We start from the raw sequence: 23,917 nt of genomic DNA on the forward strand, positions 1-23,917 counted from the left end.
AGTGAAATGTATTCATTTTCCGCAATTTTGAGTTATTTCAATTTATTTTCAATCATTTTTTGAGTGAATCATCTATATTTGAAGACATTGATTAGTTTTTATATGCGAAACAACTATATTTGAAGATATTGAATAGTTTTTTGAGTGAAGCGACTATATTTCAAAACATATTAACATCTCCGGCAAATCGTAGACGGGATGCTCGGTAGGCTGGGATAAGTTTGGAGCCAGTAGCTGGGCTTGTGTCTCCTTTTCCTCCTTTCAAAGTCAATCCTCGCGTATTTCTGAGCTTTTGTTGGACTTGAACACTAGTGAGGGTCCGATTTTTCAGTAATTTGCTTACAATGACTCAAACTCTGTATTTTAGCAGATACCACCAAATAACATTGTAGTAACATGTTATACGGCTGGAAGGACCATAAAATATTATAGTCGACCGAATTATTTAGTACTTTTAACTTAAAATTGATTCAATAAATGAAAAGTTGGTTTATAATACAAATGTCGTGTTGATACCTGTGATGGTGATTATTGTTGAGCAACCCCCTAGAGGTAGGTAATAAAGATGTCGGTACTTCGCCGTCGCTATGACTGTCGGAAGTTTCCGAGTCCGAAAGGCGGGGACTCTGAAAAAAAAAAAGAATTATGAAAATAATTTCACATTTATATGAAAACATCTTTCAGTTCGGTTAATAAAAAGGATAACAACGTTATATTTGGGCTGAGAAGACTACTTCTTGCCGATGGATAGGATAGCTGAGTATATGAGGTACTGGATGAATTATACTTATAATGGGACTTAAATGTTAAGGTCTCAGTTTATTTTCCATAAGGAATTAATGAACAAACTCATTATATTATAGAAATATTAATAATTTGTAAGGTATATTCAATTTATAAGTCTTGAAATAAAAGTAAACATTGACTGCATTATTGAACTTCTTCGGGAACAGTACTGACAAAAGGAGACCCAGCATCACCATCTCTATTCATAAGAAAAGAAAGAAGATAGCAAATACCGAGGCATATGTTTACTTAGCACCATAATTAATCTTCTAGCTCTACCCATCGCAAAATATCGTAATATGTTAATAGCAACAAGGCTTCTGACACAATTGTACTGAGATGAATTATAGAATATAATAAGCCTATGCTTTGTTGACCTAACCGAGGCTTTAGACTAGGTAAAACTCAGAAATTCATCACGATTACACACTCAAAGATGACGTTCCAGTAACAACAGGAACTAGACAGGGCGACAGTCTAAGTCCAATGCATTCAAACCGTTTCCTGGACCACATGATAAACAGAATCAAAACTGTAGGAAGAGGATACACAATGGGAAGCAGCGAGTTCCGAATTGTATGCTACGTAAATGAATCTGTCCTTATAGCAGAATACGATGACAATATACGACGAATGCTTCAACCAAATGACAGAAGAGTCCAATATGAAGATATCTATCACCAAGAAAAGTCTCTAACAAAAAGTAAAGACCAAGTACGTCGAAAATTAGTAAGTTATGAACTTCAACTATCTAGGAAGTATAAAATCAAGAAATAAGCACTCACAGTAGTCAACAAGGCCGTGAGAATCTCCGGAAGTTTGTGCGACGTTCTATGGCACAAAATATTCATATCTACTGTACGTCCCATATTAACCTTTGCAATTAAAACAAGAGCGGGTACAAGCAGGACAAAGCAGCTTCTCCGAAAAACAGATATGCAAACCCTTAGATCAATAAAGTAATCCTCAGAGACAGTAAACGCAGTTAGATAGGCCTACGACCAGATAACAGATGTAGTCAGATGGTTACAGAGAAGATCAGAGTGGAAGGCACACGTGGGGCGGAAAAAGAATTCAAGGAGAAGCCAATCATCAGAAGATAAGCAGGCAGATCTCCGAAGAGTTGGGCCGAATCATAGACATCGATATTAAAAGCTCGAAACTGATTGAATTGGAGAATACATGAAAAAGGGTTTAAAATAGTATATTTTCAGGACTATATTCAGTTTTATCGTACACTCAATGATACCAAAATGTATATCATACAATACTCCATCAAACTTCTCCCTGATTTTCTTAATTTCATATACGTTATCAATAATTTTTATTAACTTCAAGATTTTCTTTTTGGAAGTGCGAAATTGGACAATGATTCGTTGCCTGTCTCGAGCTTTTGAGGCACCGCGATTGAGTTTGTTCAGCATTTCCTTGCGTCAATTGCCACGAGCTTTCTTTTGAGTTCTCTGGCACCACAGCCGATTTTGGACGACCTTCTAGAATTTCATCCTGTAGCGAAGTGTGACCACGATTGAATTCGGAAAACTAGCTAAACACAGTGGTTCGAGATGGTGCTTCAAGAAGAAAATTGATGGGCACTGCTATTGGTTCCACGTTGAAAGTCATAGGAAATCATGGCACGAAAATTTTGATCAAGATGAATGTTTTCAGTAGTTTTCAGTACGTTCTCCGTCATTATACTTTATAATGACTGTGTCAGATTTGACATATTCACACCGATGTTGCCATATGTCAAAATTTAAGTAGCAGTCTTCGTTCCTGCTTAATATTGATTGCCAAGGAACTTGTGGTCAGAATTTTTGGAAGAGGTTGGATTAAGTTAAGGGAATCTGTGTGGATAAAGTAATTAGGAAAGTCTATCGAAGCAGCGATATTGGATCACATTGTTATCTAATACTGCCATCATTTGTTCACAAAAATATTTGTGGGCTTTCTTGGAACTCAAACATAATATTCAATTCTGTATCATCACTTTAAGCATTGGCAGGTATTTATATCTGTCGTACATGAGCAAGAATTTTACATAAACGTAAACGGGATGAAAAATACGCATCAGTAGTATCGTTTTGTGAAGAATACTAAGGTGGGTATATAAGATTTCAATTTTTCACAGAAATTTTTGATTTCAGTGATATTTCCGTATACTTTCAGATATAACCGCTTATTTAAACATGTAGGTGAGAACCACAGTTTTGTATCTTGTTCTTTAAGAGAGAAAATAACTACTTTCCTGGCTTATACCTCGATGAATATTAAAAACGAGATGTAATTCAATATCTTGATATATTGGAAGCACCTCGCCATAAAAAAACTTCAGTTCCTGTATGTAAATATATATTTATATACAATTATCGAAATATTTGGTAGTTTCAAAACCCCTAAAGGTTCGTGTCCGATTAGAATATATCAATATTTTTTATCACCTCAAAAAATGTAGTGTATTGTAAATTTAAACATAAACATCCTTTCCAAAATCACGGATGTTATTTGTTATTGTTCAAAAATAAAGTTCTGAAATTAAAAATTGAATTGAATAAATTTAAAAGAAACCCATCTTACACATTTGTTTGATTTATTATTAGTAAGCTAGAATTTCTGGCAAACTCACAATATTACACTCTGACGCGCGTTTCGATCGATAATCAAGTTATCGTCTTCAGAGACTGGAGGTAAACTGCAGTAGACTTTAGTCTCTGAAGACGATAACTTGGTTATCGAAACGTGCGTCAGGTAGTGGAATTATGAGTGTTGGTGTAGTGATGGCGTGAATAGTGTATTCAGTTTGATTTATTATTGATTAAAATCTTAGTCAGATCATGTGAATTGGACCCCTATCACTATTTGATAGAAAACTTATTAAAATTTTATTATCGAAAGCATAAAAATCATCCCATAAAATTATTACCTTTAAAATCTATAATTTCACATATCATTCTTTGGCAAATTTCATTTATTATTATTATCATATTTGTTATTAACTTTTTATTAAGCAAATTGATATTTTAATGAATTTTCAGTACGACAATCGATTTTTAACGCATTTTTTATCAAACTATCACTAGTTTTTTGTTCGACTGTTTGTCTGCTTCACTGATCTTTCCTCATAGGAAGCATGTAGCAGCTCAGGTTTTTCGCGTTTAATTCCTGTATAGCTGTAGTTGTGTCTACACCAAAGAAATTTTTGGGAATTTGGAAAAAATTCAATAAATCAAAATTTCAGAGACTGGTTACGAAAAAAGTGTTTTATTATGAAAATTATTCTACATTTGAATGCTCCTTTTCAATATACTTCCCTCCCCTCTCCACACACCTTTCCATACGTTTTTTTTCATTGATCCAGGCAGTGCTGGAAGTCTTCTTTGATGATGGCCTTTAGGAGCTCTGCCGTTTTTTGCTTTACCGCTTCTATCTATTCAAATCGGGTCCCCTTCGACCTTCTTCTAACCGTTCAAAGAAATTAAGGAGACCCGTTGACGCTTTTGGTCAGAAGTAAAATTTTTTGGCACCAGCTTCGCACAGAATTTTGTCATGTGTAATTCCCTCGTGTAAAATTTTTCTACCCGTTTATTTATCGGCGTTAGCAGCCTCGGCAATCATCCGGATGCTCATTTGACGATCTGCACGCACAATTTGCTTGATTTTGTGACTGTTTCCGGAGTTGAAACAATCACAGGGCGACCTGGGCGCTGATCATCTTCAGTGCTCTTTCGGCCCTCACTAAAGCGCTTAAACCACTCAAAAACACGCGCACGAGATAGAGAATAGGGCTCTTGCAACAATTTATAGCACTCAGTTGGAGTTTTTTTTTAATTTAACGAGGAATTTTTCGTCAACCGCTACTGCACAAATAGTATAATAGTGACGTATTTTGGGACGTGCACCCGTCTAGGGCGCCCTCTAGGCGAGCAGTCTCGTTATTTAATAGCCAGATAGCACTATTATTTTTGGACCGAATATTCGTGGATCCAACCATTGTGAAATTGCCTCTAGTGATAAATTTACTCTAAAGACCGCTTGATATGATGCAAGTCAACTTGCAAGAAATTGCATGCAATTTATTGGTCAATACACTGCATAGATAAATATTGCATTTCATTTAATATTTGTGTAGTGTTTAAATATGAACATTTCAGCACTAGGTAAACTAAACAAGAAAAAAGTGGTCAGTGCAGTAGAGAAAAGGGTATTAATCCAAATTCTAACCTCAAATTTCATTCAATATTTTGTGCCTAGATTAACAATGAGAATTAATTTAAGTCTTACGAAAGTCAGCTGATCTGTTGAGCCAAAAGTAACTAGATTTCTTCAAAGAAATGCAACTTACATGCAATAAAATGACATTAAACTGATAAAGTTCCAAGTATGAGATCTTGCATGAAACAATCTGCGCATGCTTTTGATCAAGAAATATTGCGTCTTGCATTGCATTGCACGTTGTCTTGCATCATGTCAAGCGGCCTTTAAGAGTCAATTAACATACATAAACCCTTTTAAACGGTTTTTCCTCAGTATTCCCTTTCGGGGGTACTGAAAATTTTTATTAAAAAAAATTGTTGTTAAAATCAAAATTTTCAAAAACTGTTTTATAGGATGATTTTTAGGTATGACTACTTTCGATAATTTATATTTTACATACGTTTTCTATCATTAATTTGTAAAGGGGGGTCCAATTAACATGATCTGACTCCCCTTTATACCATTTTCTCGTTAAATAAAAAGTTTTCTCCAAGAATCACCAGAAGAAAAAGGATTTAGTTAAAACATACAAATATGAATCATTTTGTAGACATAGCGTCAATGAAATTTTAATAATATAGACATTTTAATATTTTAATTCGAATTTCGCGCTCTAGAAAGAGAATTTTGAGAGTTCAGGTTGGTAACATCGATCGAAAAAGTTTTTTTAAATTTATTCCGGCCATCCAGGAAAGAAGTTTACTATAATGCTTTTACTTATTTGCTTCTATGCGAATCGTAAGCAATAAAACAGCGTATCCACGCTGTTTGGTTCAAATTGCATTCAATTATCAGCTTGAAATTATCATATTCTTGATATCGACAAGTATAATTTGCTTTTTTAGTATGTTTCCAATGAAATAAACCACATCCTGTGGATTTTACAGGCTTCTTAATATAATTTTGCATATTTAATGGTTTCCAAATCGGATTAAATGACGCATCGCTACCGAACGAACAATCGCTTGTTAAATATTTATCTACTTTGGTTTGGAATTTATGATACATTGATATTATGTAATATTAATGTTAAGAATCAAATAAATCACAGTTAATTAAAAATTAAGATAATTCTTGGTATAAGAATTGACGAGAAACTAATGAGTTTGATATCGAACACCCCACACTTATAAGTGCTACTACACGAGCTTATCCAGTTATTTCTTTGAATTTCTATGAATCTTGAATCTCTTTTCGGGACATCGTTAAACCTGATGATTCCTATAATGACAATGAAACAATATGATTAGATTATTATATTGCCATCGGTTACTGACAAGTGTGAAAAATCGTAAATTATCTGATCGTTTAAAATAGGTACAGACCAGAGGGTTAATTTTATATTAATCTTGTGAATCAGAAAAAGATAATGTAGTAACTACTGATAACATTAATCAATACAACGATGAAAATATTAGAGAAAAGAATCAGATTATCAGTAGAAGACAAACTTGAAGAATCTCATAGTGGATTTAAAATGGAAAGAAGTACTCAAGATCATGTATTTACTATGAAACAAATGATAGAAAAAGCAATACAAGAAATAACGAAATTTTACGTGGTCTTCTCAAATTTAGAAGCCTTTGATAGTGAGTAAATAGAGAGAAAGTATGAAATATACTGACCAAAAGAGGAGTCAACTTATGGATAATGAAGATAATATAAAATATCAATGGAAATAATGGGAATTCAGTCATAAGAAATCAGAAAATATCAGAAGGCTTCACTACAAACATGGGATTAAGACAAGATCAAAGCTTGAGTCCAATACTATTGTGTGATACATAAGAATGAAAATAAACAGGAACAAAACAAAAGTAATTGTTTTTGGAGAAGAACAGACCAAGATAATCATGAAATACAGAAAGAATGGAACAAATTAAACACTACCAATAACTACGAACCATAATAGACGAAATCGGAACATAAGATGATAATATAAACAACAGAATTACAAAAAATAATAAGCCATGAACACTAAATTCATCAAGATAAAACAAGATACAGATCAATTTGGATTTTAATCTAGGGTATTCACAAAACGACAAAAGAATGAAATTCGGGCCTCAGAACGACAAAAAAAATGAAAAAAACCCGAGAATATTTATTTGATCGGTCGATTGAAATTTTGATATGGTATTAGGAGGCAAAAAATCGATTTTTATTGATTTCATGGTATGTCTCTGCGTGCGTGCAATAATCAATGAATAATAGGATCTTACTTCTGTCTAAATTCATTTTATTGCCGATGTTCATGAGCCAGTTTCGAAAGATTACAGAAGTCATCCATAGTGTATGCTTCATATTTTAATGGCAGCGGTTTATATTTCGACAAACAAAACTATGTTTTCCACCATGTAATTTATATCATCTCTAAAAGTTAGAGTTTTATAGGTGTCCGGCTATTTATTGTTTGCTCTGAAACAATAAAATTCTAAAGACTTTGAATGCATTTCAGCTTTTTCAGGTAACAAGGGCCTACTAATGTTTATATTTTCATGACCACATTGGTTAAACCACTTATTTAAGCACTATCCCAAGTCATGAAACTCAGGAATTCGTCCTTTTTTGACTATTCCCAACTTTTTTTTATTATGTATATCTTCTTATTCTTTACGATCGTGGAAAGAGTATTCAACGGTATAACAAATTGTTGACAACATCTTTCTTTTTAAGTTTATTCTTTACTGCTTCGAATTATCAGCAAGATTTAAGGTTTTTAATTAACGTTTCACACTTATTTGTTATCAATTTCTTCACTTGAAGGCCCTTACTAAGTCTAAATTTTATAATCGCCAACAGAAAATTTTTTTAAAAGGTTTTGGTGCTTGAAGGGAAACGGAAAATAATATTTCTTCGAGTTTGGAAGGTTTTCGACTTACCGTGGTTCGTTTATAAGAAAAGATCTAAACATACAACCCAAATAAGAATATATAGAAGGAAATAATGAAATGTTGGGGATACTTACAATGGAAGATATGTTTGAATAATTTGGAAAGCAAAAATTGAAAACAAAAAGCGACGCAGTCGAGTTCTTTCTTCAATATTCCTCAATATCAATTTCTTGAGCTATTCATTCTTCCAATGCTTAATTACCTTGAGCTATTTTTATATCAAAACATTTGCACTATGTCGAAAGTCATCTGCATGGATTTCCTTCTTGTTAGCGATCATTTAAGCTGCCTTAGAAACATGCAAATAATGAAAATATAACTATTTATTCATATTCTTGCTTGTAGAGCTCACAGTTTCACGTATTAGTAATAATATAACAAGCTAAAAGTGAAATTAATCAGCTATACTATCCGGGCATAGAATCATTGAAACTTCATCACCAGTAACATCGCTGACCAATTTCTATGAATTTGGAAACGACATTTGGATTATTATGTTAAAGAGAGTGGTTACTTTATAACTCAAATCTAGCAATTTATTTGATTTTTCAAGCATTTTTAATTATCACACAAGTTATCAAAAGCTCGGCCGACAAGCTACGTCATCAGCGCCGATCAGTTGACTAAAGGATCAGTCAGTTCTACTGAAGACAATGTTTATTTTGACCAATAGAACTTCACAGAAATCGGAGCTAATTAGACGATTCGAAATAACAAGATCTTTATCTTATATCTTACGAAGTTTATGCTCTGGTGTAATTCGGGCTTTTACTGATTCTCTGGTGATAAAATAATTAGTCATTGCAAGGGAATCTATTTAGAGCAGGTTGTCTGATTGACCACGAACAAACCCCTGCTCCATATTTATCAATAAATCAACACTTCAGCTTGCGAATCAAGTCAAGTCAAGTCTATACAATCGGCGCTGATGACGTAGTATCTATTTGGAACGGATCTCGGGCAGTATTTTGGAAAAGCATCCATTTTTTCTCAATTTTTTCTGGCCAGTTGCCACTTGTATTACTTTTTCGTTTTTGGGACAGTATTTTCATGAAATGAAGTGCCAATGAATTGGTCGCTTCTCCACTTCTTTTTTTCTTTCCTTAGCTTCTTATATAAATTTTATTTTGATTATGGAATTAAAAAATTTGATATTCACAATAAATTCTTGTATTTATTGTATTAATACTTTCGCTTGGTTTATTAGGAATAATATTAAATCATTACTCAATTCATAGAAATATAAAAGCTGCGAGAATTGTCAGAGCATATTTTAGTATTGCTCAACATTGCCTACACGAATTTTGTTAAAACTTTCTTTAGTAACCCAATAAACAAACCTCCGCATTGTTTTTATAATGATATTAAATAATATATTATTCTCATACATAGGCGTAACTTTATTAATGAAGAAACCCCAATTAGTTTTTAAAAATTGGTTAAAAGTTTAAAAGATTTTCTGATATATCATATTCGTCACTCTGGATTTGTCCCTAATTGATAAAAACTCCGCTTGGGGTTAGTTACTAGGTGGATTAAGTCACCTAGTGGCTAACCTGCTGGTCCCAAGCCCGGATAAAGAAGGAGGTTTCGTAGATGAAGCCTATGGTTAAAGACACTCACGTTTACAGAACCAACGCGCAAACGTCGAAAACAAGATGGATACAACAACGGCACGAACAAAGAAAAAAAGGGTATGGAGGACAAATATGCTACGAATAGGAAATTGGAACGGAATCATGGAAGAATATTCCTGAAACTGAAAGAAAAGGAAAATGTATCAGGTATGAAAACTTCATCCTGATTTGTAGTCGAAAACAAAAAGTTCAAAGCTCCAGTTTTGGAGTTTGCCTGTTACTGCATTAGAGAGAAAATTCCAGGGAATGACAACGTAAAAATCAATCAAATTACAGAGGGGTCGAAACAGCGATTCAACCAAGAAATAATCAATGACATTGTTTAGAATATTTTCGATATTTTCACCTATTTTGACGTGGAAGAGCGACTGATCTGCAACCTCTTCTCGGTCATTTTGAAGACGTTCAAACCACTCAGAAACAGAACACTCATTACCATTCAATTGCAGTTTTTGTAAGTTTCATGTGAATGTTCACACCAATCCGTTTAACCTCGATCATTTTTAAGAAAAAAAAACAGCTCATATACAAAAGAAGGTAATAGCTACACTGATTTGTCTACAGACACAGTAGGCATCGCATTCGAAAGATTAGGCTGCCACAGCGCTAGTCTCGTTACTTAATAGTCACACCTGATACTTTTTGTTTCCTTATTCTATTTCAACCCCGTATTATCTAAATTAGTTTAAAAAAAATTTAATACGAAATCTAGATCATAATCTATAAGTTGATTGTAGCTAATAGCAAAGTTAATAATAATTTTGAACGAATAGGAAACAAGGTCTTGTCCACATGTGTGAAGTAGGAATGTCCGTTAGGCTCTAATTATTTCTTTAATTACTTTGAACGCGATACAAGTAAAACTAGAACTTTAAAATGGAATTAGAAAAAAAAAATTAAATTAATGGTTTATTAGATTTCCAATTACGCTTTCGATAGTTACATAGAAGGATCTTTTATTGCTAATTTAATTATAGCAAAAGTTATTGGAGTCATATTTTGTATGAATTAATTTTTATATTTTAATATACTGAATCACTTAGACATTTTTTAATTAAACTTTCCTAAGTTTTCGATATTTTTTCGAATGTTATTTTCACGTAGAATCTGATTCCAAGAAAACTCCTTAAAAAGAAATAAGCTGAAGATAAGTCTAGACTGCGAGGAGGCCACGCGATATCCTTGTAGCAGCATCCATGTTCCAATGTTGTAATTATCAAAATGTTGTAACATGTTTATAGATTATTTAGATTTAACAGTTGCTGAATCGTGAATTGTAGTTGGATCAATGAAAATGTGAAGGTGTCTGATATTTTAATCCAGAGTTTTCGGTACTCCAAAATCTATATTAATTGTGTTTGTTGGTATGCCCATAAAGGTAAAAGTAGTCCTCGTCCAAGCTGATTTGTCAAGCTGGAACATGGTAAAGATGAAGATTTTCTTCGAAACTAAATCATTTACTGCAACTTGTAACACTAACCAGCTCCTTGGTCGCCCGGTTTGGTTTTTATTAGCATTTTTCAAACCTCACATATCCAGTGAGGAGTTTCGCTACTTTAATATCCACAGTTTTGTTTTTTAACCGTTTCGTTTAAATGAAACGTCGTTTCATCGGAAAAAATTATTTTGTTCATGAACTGCAAATCTGCGTTCATTCTATACATGACTAATTCCCAGAATTTTTGCCTTGTATCAGGATCATCTTCATTAAACTCCTGAACGAACTGAATTTATTAAGGGTGCTAATTTTCTTTATGCAAAACTCTCAAAATAGATGATTTACTTACATCATTGTTGGAGGCAAGTACTGGAGTTGTCTTATGTGGATTTTCCTCAATCTCTAGACGTACATCGAACTTTTTTTCATCAGTAAATTGAACATGTCTGCATGGTTTTTCAAGATTTTTTACGTGTCCAGTTTTACCAACCGTTTTTTCAATTTTGCCAACTTTAGACCGCGAAACGTGTTGACCAGGATATTTATTAATGAAAATTTCACAAACGTCATTTTGAGTTCTTGTTTTATTACCCCAACCAATCATAAAAAATGTCTATTCTTTGAGCCATAATTAAATTTAATACCTAAATGACAGCAGCCTACTAGATTCATATCAATTTTTTATTTGGCTTTCCGATTAATATTTCAGTATCTTCAAAGATTTTTTCCTGATGTTTAGCAGAACTGTATTGTGAGCTAAAGTGTCTAATTTCAGAGATTAATAAATGAATAGCCAACAAACGGCAAATCTGTAGCTCCGCTACAGGATATAATCAACAAAAAAAAAACAGAAACAACTGAAAAAGTAAAAGACTACAGCACTTATTCTATCGTTAGTTATTATTATTGAATATCAATTGAAACAGTTTACGTTGGTACAACTGCATTGACATTCCTGTCAATGTCAATTTTGATAATTTGTTTTGGCTGTCTTATGTTACAGATTTTCACTTGAAAAGTTTCGTTAAAAATAAAATATATTCACTCGACATCTGTGCCTTTTTCCACAATAACAACAGCAATTCGTAAATATTAACAAAAATCTAAATTATAAAAGGTTTCCATGAAAAATAAAACAAGAAAACTAAATAATTTCATTTATTAACAAAAATATTATAGTACCAAACAGAAAAAAATTGTACTGAATAAGCAGTAAAATATTTGAGATATTGATAAGACAATACAAAGCTGAAAAATCAATAGTACGAGAAAAATTGAAAAAAAAATTTGATGAAGAAGTTGTTGAAGAATATGAGAGAACACCTAGGAAATTGAATTATACAGGGTGAGTAATGAAGATCTTTACTTACTTCTACCATATGAAGAGACCCTCAGGGAAGATACCAAGTGTCAACTCCTCTTCTTCATTAATTTACAGGGTGATTTTTGTAGTTTACTTTACATTTTAGCTGTTTAAAACAGCTCTTTTGATTTTTTAAAATTTTTTCATGATGTTTTGTTTATGTAATAAAAAGTGATATTCGAACTACATAAATAACCAATGGAAAGGACATATGTGACAAAGTTGTCGCATTTTTATTCAATTTTCAGTGAACGATCAGATATTATCAAATAATGAGGCATTAATTGAAACAAATTCTATAAATTTCGAGTATTTGTCATCTGTCATTTGTCATGTATCTGTCACTTTGTATTATTTCCAAACGCAGAATTAATTGTTTTTTAATTTTGAATTTTCAGACAAAAATCGCATTAGGGCATTAATAAATTAAATTCATTGAAAAGTCAAACCTAAAAAGTTTTAAGATATCCAATTGAACTTTATATTGAATTCCACAAATTATTATAAGGCTAATGATATGGTAAAAGTATGTAAAGTTCTTCATAACTCACCCAGTTGTTTTTTGATTTTCTAAGCGCTTGAAAGAATTTTTTGATTTTGCTGTTTTTGACAAAAATAATCGAATGAACTGTTGGACTTCAAACAATTTAAATGTAAATATGTACAATTTGAAAAAAAAACTATACCATTAACTTCATTATACTGGTCAAATTACATCCACCTTGAACCAACTGCAATTACTCAAGATAAATTAAAATTGGCTAATTGCAACCTGGTAATTTTATTGACACAAAAATTATAGCAAAAAATTATGCAAATGTTTCATCAACTTATAAACAGCCTTACTACATTTAGGCCAAATTTAAACAATTATCTGTAAAAAAAATTAGATGTCATATTAAAACAGTTCAAAGTTTCATGTAACTCGGATGTTATAATTTCTTTTAGCGTTACTAAAATCTAGGACACAGTAAATATCAAGAATATCTTCTGAATGAATATATGAAGCTGATGATAATATCAGACAAGGCCCAATTTATAAAAGAAATTTTGTCTTCATTATTTCTTATTATGACATGAATTGACTTCCTTCAAAACCTATTGACGTCTATCGTCATTTGATGTTGATAGAAGCTCTACAGTTTTGTTTTGAACTACCTAACTACAGACTTGAGCAAATAAATCGACTCTGACGACACCTCCACAATCGCAAAAGATCAGTAAGACGTCGCCAAATGTCATCCGATTCGTTAACAAAAAACAAGAATTCTAACTAAAAATGGAGACGACAAGTGATAAAGCTGCTCAAGCGGTCATCCTATTGCAGAGTCAGCGCGAAGTGGCCATTGCGCTAAACATGAGTAAGTCTGTTTTTGCCAGGCTTCATCGTCGTTACTAAGAGATTTCCATAGAAGACGCAGTTCCGAAAGAAAAAGATGCACATTCCAGAGATACGACCTGCTCACTTCTGAGAAATTAGAACCTCACTTGGGTTCAACTACAGCAAGAGCTCAGTGAAACGCGAGGACAGTCAGAAGGAATCTTAAAGCATCTAGCTTTGAGCTAAAAAGGCCAGCCCGCCAAGCTGCCGGTACACCTTTTGCCAGAATACACGTTCTACAGACTGACAAACAATGAAACTCCGTTATATTCTCAGACTGAAACCTGTATAGTAAGTATAGAAAAGAACGAGTCTACTGAAGACCTGGAGAAATATATTTGCAGTATTGCATTAAAGAAATAAAGAAAACTAGATTGTGGAGAAGGTTCTTGGATAGTTTGGGCGAGCATTTCAATTAAAACAAAAATCGAGTTGGTTTTTATGGAAACTGGCGGTGGAGCGGGGGGATTAACATCGCACCGATACATAGAAGAAAGTTTAGGGAATTACGTCGTTTCCTATTCCAGATTAATCGGCGAAAACTTAATCATAATGCGGGACAAAGTACGTCCACAAATTTCCGTTACGGATTTGCCAGAGCGTAGCCCGGATTTAAATCCTATCGAGATTTCGTGCACCATCCACGAAATCGGACCTCAAATCGAGGATCACTGAAAAATAGTGCGATTTGAGTTGATTTTTTGTTCATGAGTGCAGTTTTTGTTCATTGTAATTCCTACAGATACAAATACAAATAAATGGAATACATGCTACCACCGACATTCACCAAATAAAGATGAAAAAAATCGTACAAATATACTGCTATTATTTTAGTACAGGCAAATTAGATGATTTTGTGCTAAAGCCTTAAGTTAAATTGGGCGGCTTCCATTTTCTAGATTCTGGGAGATTTTGTAAGATGTAGAATACAAAATTCTTTGCAATGATGTAACCCAGGTTTTGTTCCTAACCTCAAAATTTTCACCTTAAAATGGGTTTATACGCACAAATATATTTTGAATCGCAAATAACTCGAAAATTACGTAAAATTCGAAAAAAGTGCCAGAGCTAAAGCTATAGAGCACGAAATTCTCCATAAATTGGTTCGTAGACATTTTTCCCTAGCTTCAAAGTTTTTACCATAAAATGGGTTCATGTACTCAAAAACATCTTTAATTGCGTTTAATCCGAAAACTATCGGGATTTCGACACAAACTGCCGGGAAAACAAAAATGTGAAGCACAATATTCTGTACAAAAAAGGCTTCAATTTTATCTTAACCTCAAAATAACTCGAAAACTACGTAAAATTAAGTAGAATCAAAACTGTAGAGCACAAAATGAGTATTCAAGTCTGTAAATGTTGAAATAAAAATCAACCGAAAACGAATTTTGCATTCATGATCCCGTTTTTTAAAAGATAGACACCAAGAAGAGGTTCATGAGCACGATCGACAAATTTCTGGTTGGATTTTCTTTTTTTTTGAAAATTTCCTGAGTCGAAAATTATACTAGCTTATCCATGTAGTACCAGCATGATGCATTTTGATTTTTTGAGCTCTTTTTTGTGGAAAATTCTGAGCTCTTTTTTGTAAAATATTTTGAGCCATAAATTTTTTGTTATAGGGCTATTTTTTTTCGAGTTTCTCTTAGTTTTCGAGTTATTCGTTATTTTTTTTGAGTTTCAATTCCCAAAATTTCGAAACCCGGTGCCTGTATAATCTGCTAGGCTTATACAGTAACCTAAAACATCTGAGAATCTAAAAAATCTTCTAATTTAATTCTAAATTTTTCGTTTATTTTCATTTTCATCCTAACAAAACGTTCAAAAAACTCCTTGTGTCCCAATTAGAAACTTCGTTACAACTCGTTGGTTCTCCATATGTATCTTCCAAACCTCTCAAATATACAAGGTGTGGCTATGAAATAACGAGATTGGTGATATTAAACATATTATTTTCATATTATGGATATTTAGTCATTATCAACTTCAACATAAGGCCATCCTTTATCTATACATCGCTCCATGTTCATTGAATTTGGTAGAATATTTTGAATTTGAATGATAATCATCTTGCCTGCAGCAAATTTTTCATCGGAGCGATTTACCTATTCACAATACCTGATCGGTATGCAATTTTGATTGGTCAATTAGGTGCTCCTTTTTTTACAAATTATTAGTAGAGGCAAAGAGCGCAACGATCATTAACATATTAATGCGATAATTAATGAAAATTTATTTAAAAATCTTGTTTGCGTTTTAATAACCAATTCGAAATTGGCTTGAGAAATAATAAGGAAGCAGCCTTCAAATGTCGAAGGCTTTTTTTTCTAATTTAGTTTGTTGATCTATACTAGAAGCAGAGGCGTAGATTTCAATTGATCTTTAGATAGTATTTTTTACCATAAGTGGATAAGAGATTCAACAAAATAATGAAGAAACTGATATAATTTCTATCTCTGGCAAAGCTTTTTGAAAAATGCTTTCATCGACTCATTCGTTAAACATCTCTGTTAAAATAAAATTTGGGGTACAATCTGTGAAGGATTTAACGGGACACATTTTGAAATGATCAAAAAGGCTTCAATTTTGATGAGGGATAATATTTTTTCCTTGCAAAAAGGTACGTCTTGTTCATTTTAAACGTTCTGCAGTCCATCATGGAACGATCTTTCAGTGCAAGTCCTGGAAATAATGTTTGGACGAAACAAATGTTAAAATTGGAAAGTTCAAAAGCAGATAAAGTATAATTAGATACTATAAAGTAAAACACCACAAAATGAAGACAGGAATAGGAGATGTGTACGGTTTAAACGATCTGCCGTCCATCATGGTATTATGTGAACTGCGTTTGATGCTTTGTAAAAAAGTTAATAACGATTATATGCGAAGAAGTACGTTTATAATCACATTTAAAGTCATAAAACTATATGAAATCTCCAGATGAGATATTTCCCATATTTTTTTTCCTAAAATCCACCGTAAAAACGGAAATTTGAAAAAAAATCATTGAAATCGGATGATTTGTTGATTTTCTAGATCCAAAAAACGAGGGGACCGCGAAAGTATAAAATTACCTTAGAAAAAATTGGAAAAAAGATTTTATGCAAAATGTGTAAAAATACCATAAGTGTATTAATGAAAATTCCATTGATCCTGAAGAACAAGAAATTACTTTGGTTAAACAGGTTTACACATTCTAATTTGGATGTTATTTTGGACTTGGGATATAATGGTCTTTTTATGTGAAAAGCCTGCTGTTTGGAGATTCCATAAGATTGCACTTCTTCAAAGAAATGAGTATACTCCAAAGATTGACAATTCTGAGCTTTGTAGAGAATTGGAATCTGTTGAGGAATATATAGCTTTTTGGTCTTGAAGGAAGCTCCAAGTTTTTGAGAAGCTGCCTTAGCTATTTCGGCCACGCGACATATTGCTCCTAACTTCAACACCAAACAAGCGAATTTATGGTGATGGTGATATTTTTTCGTGAGTTACAGTGCCAGCATTCTTTGTAAAAACAACAACCTTGGTATTTACTGCATTAAACTCAATAAGATTGCTTTCAGCCACTCTAGAATTATTTGAACGATAACACCAGTGTGTTATCATTGCTACATAAAATAAATATTACGATGCAAGACATAGGGCTTATCAAGGCAAGAATTTTTTGCAAATTCCTCTCTGTGAGTGGCTTTTTTTCATAGTATTTATCATAAAAATTCACTTACCAAAATTGTATTCAACTATTTCAAATAAATAAAAATAACATGAAACTTTTTTGCTCATTCCAATTTTTCTAATAACAGCTTAAAACATTCTCAAAATCAGTTATTGTACAATATTAAAAGTTTTCACCATTTTCACTGCGTTTGATGCAAGTTTTGAATGATTATATGCAAAGAAGTACGTTTGTAATCACATTTAAAGTCATAAAACTATATGAAATTTCCAGGTGAGTTATTTTCCATATTTTGTTCCTAAAATCCGCCGTAAAAATGGAAATTTGAAAAAAAATCGTTGAAATCGGATGATTTGTTGATTTTCTAGAGCCAAAAAACGAGGGAAAGTATAAAATTACCATAAAAAAAAATTGGAAAAAAGATTGAACAAACAAATGATTGAAAAAAAGAACCATCAAGATTCAAAGGATTTAAACTGCTCTAAATTTACCTATTTTGTTGCCAAGAATCAAGGACAACAAATTACTCATTTTGTATATCACTGTGTCTGAGTATACTACAATTTTTCTCAATTTAATTACTGTATAATTTTCCTTTAAATATCAATTCACATCGTATACAATAATTAGTCGTGCATACTAACTAATTATTTATAGACATAACGACATATTTTAAAACTATCTCAAATATCTTTGTATCCATATATAATTATTGTTTTTGTTTGGTTACTGCCCTGTGCAGTAAATAAATTTAACACCTGGAATATTTTCAAGTTCAGCTGCGGCCTGCGGGCATGTGAAAGCAAATTGCACTCGCTAGTAACAAAGCAAAATGATTGCAGCATGATTTGCAACAAAATTAGAGAAATATTATACATACGGAGCATAAAATATCAAACTAATATTCGTGTTGCAACCGTGTGTAAATGAAATTTGAATCATTATATCCAAAAATAGAAGAAAAATTTCAAATCAAGGGTTCGTACCAATCAAAGTTTTACACAATTGTAATATATCAATAATATATTATTGTTGTAAATTTATAAATTGCAATTATATATTTGGTATTTTTGGTAATATTTAACAAGAAGAACGAGCATTCCACCAAAAATTACAAACTAGTTATCATTTCGACGAAAAAATTATTAATAATAATTATACAGAGTGTTCGGGGACTTGATGCTAGTCAGAGAGTGAGTAGATAACGTGAAATTATAAACAAATTTTCTATTACGCACCCTCTATTCTGAGTTATAGGGCTTTAACGCCTAATGATAAACAATCCGTAACTTTGAAGGGACAACCTGTACAATCTGAAGATTACTCTATGCTTAACTCGATAAAATTTATAGTTTAGGAAATTTTTAGATCGTTGTACGTTGTATCAGGGAAATCGTTCGCCATAAAGAGACATTCTGGAAAAAATTATCATAAATTTGATTATTTATTAAAAATATTTACAGGAGGGTATTTAAACTCAAAACATATTCAATTGAACTGCATACTGTCGAACATCGTGTTACTTACATAAAGAAAAAATTGAAATATATAAAAATTCAGTTGGTTAGCATACAATTTATCGAATAAAAACAAAAAAAAATGTTCGAAGTGGGCACTTCGTAATCCTGCACACTTCCGGAGTCTACGGAGGATATTTCTTTGAACTTGGAAGAGAATTCCAAGAATCTGCCTTTGTGGGAATCCCCGAATATGTGGGCTGTCTCGTACATAGAAATAAACATTAAAAAAACTCGAAAATTAGAGATAAGAATTGACTTGAATTGGTATATTGAGATTTTATCATTTAGATCATGAAGATTGTGTTACAATTCATTTCAAAATAAACTGTACAAATTACAAGTACAAAAACAAGTATACTTTTATTCACGACATTCTCTTTCCTTCGACAGTTTCCACTAAAAACTTCCTCAATAATACTTCCACCCCTGACTGACCAATGACTGACTCAGATATTACCAAGTTACCTTCTTTTGGGACTTCCAATTTATTATTATTTTATAACCCTTCTTATGTTCTTGTAGTATGCAAATAACTTCATCCTCTCTTTTATACCTAATGCACGTTTTAGGAAAAACCAACGTACTTAGACAAACTCCAACGAGACGGTTTGAATAGAAGAGATATTCACATTTTTTGGATATCTCGAAATCTACTTGAGTTTTATTTTTTGTGTATATTATTTCGTTGATGTATACAGGTTGTTTCGGGAGAAAAAACTCAAACGACTCCTCGATCTAAAAATCTACAAATCTTCTAAACCATAAATTTTATCAAGTTAAACAAAGGGTAGCTTTTTGTTAAAAAATCGATTGGAAAATTTATTGATTGTACAGGCTGTCCCTGTAAAAGTTACGGATTGTTAACCAATAGGCAAGAGCCGCCCCTGGCCTTCAGATAGTAATGTAGAATTATTTATTATGTCAAGCACACTACAGGGACATACGTAATCATCTATTGAAAGTTCATAATGTTCGAATGTATAATTTAGGAAAAATACGTAAATATAAGTGCTGATTTCGTGAGGGTTCTTATGGGAAAATTTCAACGGTAATTTTTCTCTTCTACGATAAAAGTGCTTCTACGCTTCTTAGGATTAGTATTTTCCATAGCTTAAGAATAAATTTTACTCACAAAAAATATGTAAAGATCATCAAAACCTGCACAAACCGGAAATATTTCACCAATATTTATATTCGGATGCCAGTCCTCAAATTACAAATTTTGTTTGTTAATTTCATAAATTATTTGGAAAAGATGATGAAAATTAATTGAGGTAGGTGGAAAAATCTTAAAGTGTTTTCCTTTTCCTTGAATGATTACTGAAACTGCATCTATATTTTTCTATCTATATATTTAAGAAAATTTTTCACTGAGCAAACCCCGAATATTTTTCAGTTTTCTATCTATCCTAGAGACGGGATCACCTTTTTTCTAAAACACCCTGTATGCAGATACCTAATCTGGAACATTTTCTTATACTTCATATTTGACCAATTTTTTTAATCAACTGATCTTACTCTACAATTTGCGTTCCTTGTGGTTCCTTCATTCTAAATTATTTACATTTGATCAGAGAGTTATTATTTAGTTTGTGATTGATTATATCCAAACTTTATAATTTTAGTATGACTAGTATTTTATGTCATCGCTTCCAATCTAGTAATTTTCTCGTGATTTTTAATGGTGTGATTCAGAATGAGATTCACAAAATGTATGGTATGTAATGTAATGTATGGTATGGAAGTTGGACACAGAAAACCAACACCATGATCATATTGGAGACATTTGAGATGTGGATCAACCAAAGAATTTGATAATGAGAGTTGGCAAGGCAAGGAAAACCAACGAAGAAAGTCTGAGATCAATAAGAAGAGATCGTGCATTCCTGGGCATGATAAAACGTAGAACTTAGGACATGTGGTATAAAGCGAGAGGTGCCACTTACTTAAAATTTTGATAGAAGAAGAAGAAAGGCTGGACACGGAAAGTTAACACTATGATCATATTGGAGGCATTTGAGATGTGGATCTACCAAAGAATTTGCTAATGAGAGTTCCTTGGATGGCAAGGACAACCAACGAAGAAAATCTGAGGACAATAAGAAGAGATCGTGCATTCCTGAAAAGAAGAAAAAAGAAGATTGGGCAGAAAGAGGATGTCGTGGCTCCACAATATCAAAAGCTACAGGAGAATTAATTCATAGCACCAAAGACAAGATAAAATAGTTTCGTTTGCATATGTTCTGAACATGGAAATAATATTTATTAATCATTTACCTAATCAAGTAATTGATTTGATGTTAAAATTAATTTAAATTCAACTTACCAAAACCCCGTGGGTAGTATGTTCACTATCCAGCTTGCCGTCCACACAAAAATGACACTTGGTTTGCGGCGTCCAGTCTTTCAGTTTCTCTATATCCTTCTCGTTTTCCTTTTGGTATTCCCCCTTTATTTTTTGCTGTTCCCCTTTTCCTTTTTCTCCACCCGTTTCTATTCCGTTCACTTGTGCGCCTTTGTCCAACTCTACTTCGACGGTTTGGGCTTGTAGACGTATGGACTTGGCTGATTCTTTTTGGTACTCGTCTTCTATGTCGACTTGGGAGTTTGTTCTTTTTATATTGTTGTTCAATGGTTGCAGATAACTTCTCGACATGGATTCTTGATACAGATTCCATTTCCTACGGCCCATCAACTCTTCAGCGATCCGTTCCAACCCTGTCAACCAACAAAAATGTATCATGGACATTCAGTTAGATTCCTTCAATATAAACATGTCGTAATTTCTTAAAACAAGTCTCTTATCCTTAGGAGACAAAGATCGCCTATTTTCTTTTTAGAATAGTGTATAGGGCTATAAATAAACGGCACAGCGTTGGTTTAATCGTGGAACATTGAAGTGTCAAGGAAAGTAGTGGAAAATCTACTTAGTACCAGCACTCAACGAAAATGGGTAAAATCAATGAAAGTTGTGCTACACGAATTAACCCAGATTCAACCGAAACGTCGAATATAGAGATCGATTCGAGTTGAAAGACTTCTGGTGGAATTATGAGGGTTTAGTTAACTTCGAAATATTTCCATATGGTCGAACTATCGATGCCACGGTGGACAGTTTATGCGAGTGAACTTATATCAGAGAAAAATCCAAGTTTAGTTAATCGAAGACAACAAGACAATGCTAAGCTGAAATTTGCGAAAATTATGTGGAATAAGGTCGAAGAACTTAATGGTATTGAGCTTGTGTAACATTAAGTCCAGATCTTACAAGATCAGTTTATAATTCATTCAGATCTTTGGCGAGATTCGTGCTTGAAAAAAATTCCAATCCAAAGAAGATTTTTAAAATGTAGTTCGACAAGTTTTTGCATCTATGCCCAAAGAGCTTGAACGTTGGGTTAAAACCATAGAATATGATTGGCTACTAGCTTCTTTTTTTCATTATTTGATAAAAAAATGGAAATCAGACTAGGAAAAAATTAGTGAACACACATTGTATTGTCCTCTAAGTTTACGTACAAGGGGGTGTTTAAATAAAAAAGTACGAAATGATACTGTGGGTATAAAAATATTTATACAAAAGTAATCACCAAAGGCACGAGCGCAACTATCGCACTGTATAACGAGCTGTATAACAGCTTTGAAATATATTATTTGAATTTAATCATAGTCTATAGCATAATTGTTTCAATCTTCACCTTTTTACATTTTCCTTGTATAATAACTGAATACACTGCTTAAACCACCACTCGCTAATAGTTTACCTTCAGTCTCTGAAGATGGTAACTTGGCTATCGAAACGCTTGTCAGACAGTGTAATCGCGAGTGTTGATGTAGTGGTAATTTAAACAGTGTGTTCAGTATGAATATCATCAACGGTTCCAGAAATTCCGACTTGCACAAAAACATTTTAATGGGAAATTATTGATAGGGTACGATTGAGGGATGTAACAACTCTACTGAAGGGAAGTAAGATTCACTTCAACATAATAAAAGTAGACCTCGTGGACAGAATGTCATGTTGGCAAAGATTCCAAAAGAAGAGAAACCTAATACATCTCGACCATCTACAAGATGGTATGAAAGCTGGTCTTCATCATCCTAACTGCGGCTAGCTAACTATTGATGCAAACATAGTCCTAACGTATGATGGAAAAGAAGATTAAAAGTCATCAAATGAAAACAAAAAAAAATCTATGATGAACGTTCGAAGTGGGCACCTTGCATTTCTACACATTTCTAGAGCCTAAAGAAGATATTTCTTTGAAGTTGGAAGATAATTCCAAGATTCTCCCTTACTAACTAATTTGACTTGGACGTCAATTAATTATGCGAACAAAAAGGTTGTCTCCTTGTCTGGTATTCTACTGCTCAGTGTAATTATCGGTGTTTAAGTCTTCGATTACTTTTATTATGTTGAGGTGGATCTTCCTTCTCTTCAGTAGAGTTGTTACGTCCATCAATCGTACCCTATCAAATGCTTGGGTGAGATCGATGAAGTACAACATATAGACTCTGTCTTTTGTCTTTTCCGTAATTCGGCGGATCATAAAAATGGCGTCTTTCTGAATCTCAGAGATACCAGATGACATCACTTCTTCCAACAAACTTTTTGTGAAAAGTTTTTGTATTGCACTCATACCTCGATAATTTCGTGGATCATTTTTTTCACCACCACAAGTTTCAGTCAAACCAAGTAATTTTTTTAACATTTCAATTTTTTCTTAATATAAGTAACACCATTTTCGACTTTATGTAGTTCATTTCGAAATGTTTGATCGTGTTTTAAAACCTCCCGTAAATATTTTTAATAAATAATCAAATTTATGATAATTTTTTTCAGAATGTTTGTTTATAGTGAATGGTTTTCTTGGCATGTACAACGATCTAAAAATCTACATACTTCTGAATCATAAATTTCATCGAGTTATACAAAACCTTTTTGTTGAAAAACCGAATGAA

General features: G+C 32.8%; 1 protein-coding gene across 3 annotated transcripts in view; it reads right to left on the reverse strand.

Moving 5' to 3' along the window:
• The window catches only part of LOC130446449 (mushroom body large-type Kenyon cell-specific protein 1), a 215,139-nt gene that overhangs the window by 36,039 nt on the left and 155,183 nt on the right, over positions 1-23,917 (reverse strand). For all 3 annotated transcript variants that reach the window (XM_056782720.1, XM_056782721.1, XM_056782719.1), the window contains 2 exons: positions 21,282-21,673; positions 517-626 (listed from right to left, as the gene is read on the reverse strand). In XM_056782720.1, coding sequence (XP_056638698.1) covers positions 517-626; positions 21,282-21,673 — 502 coding nt within the window. The remainder of the gene's footprint in view (positions 1-516; positions 627-21,281; positions 21,674-23,917) is intronic.

The sequence above is a fragment of the Diorhabda sublineata genome, chromosome 7 (assembly GCF_026230105.1).
Source record: "Diorhabda sublineata isolate icDioSubl1.1 chromosome 7, icDioSubl1.1, whole genome shotgun sequence".
In the NCBI taxonomy this organism is placed as follows: Eukaryota; Metazoa; Arthropoda; class Insecta; order Coleoptera; family Chrysomelidae; genus Diorhabda; species Diorhabda sublineata.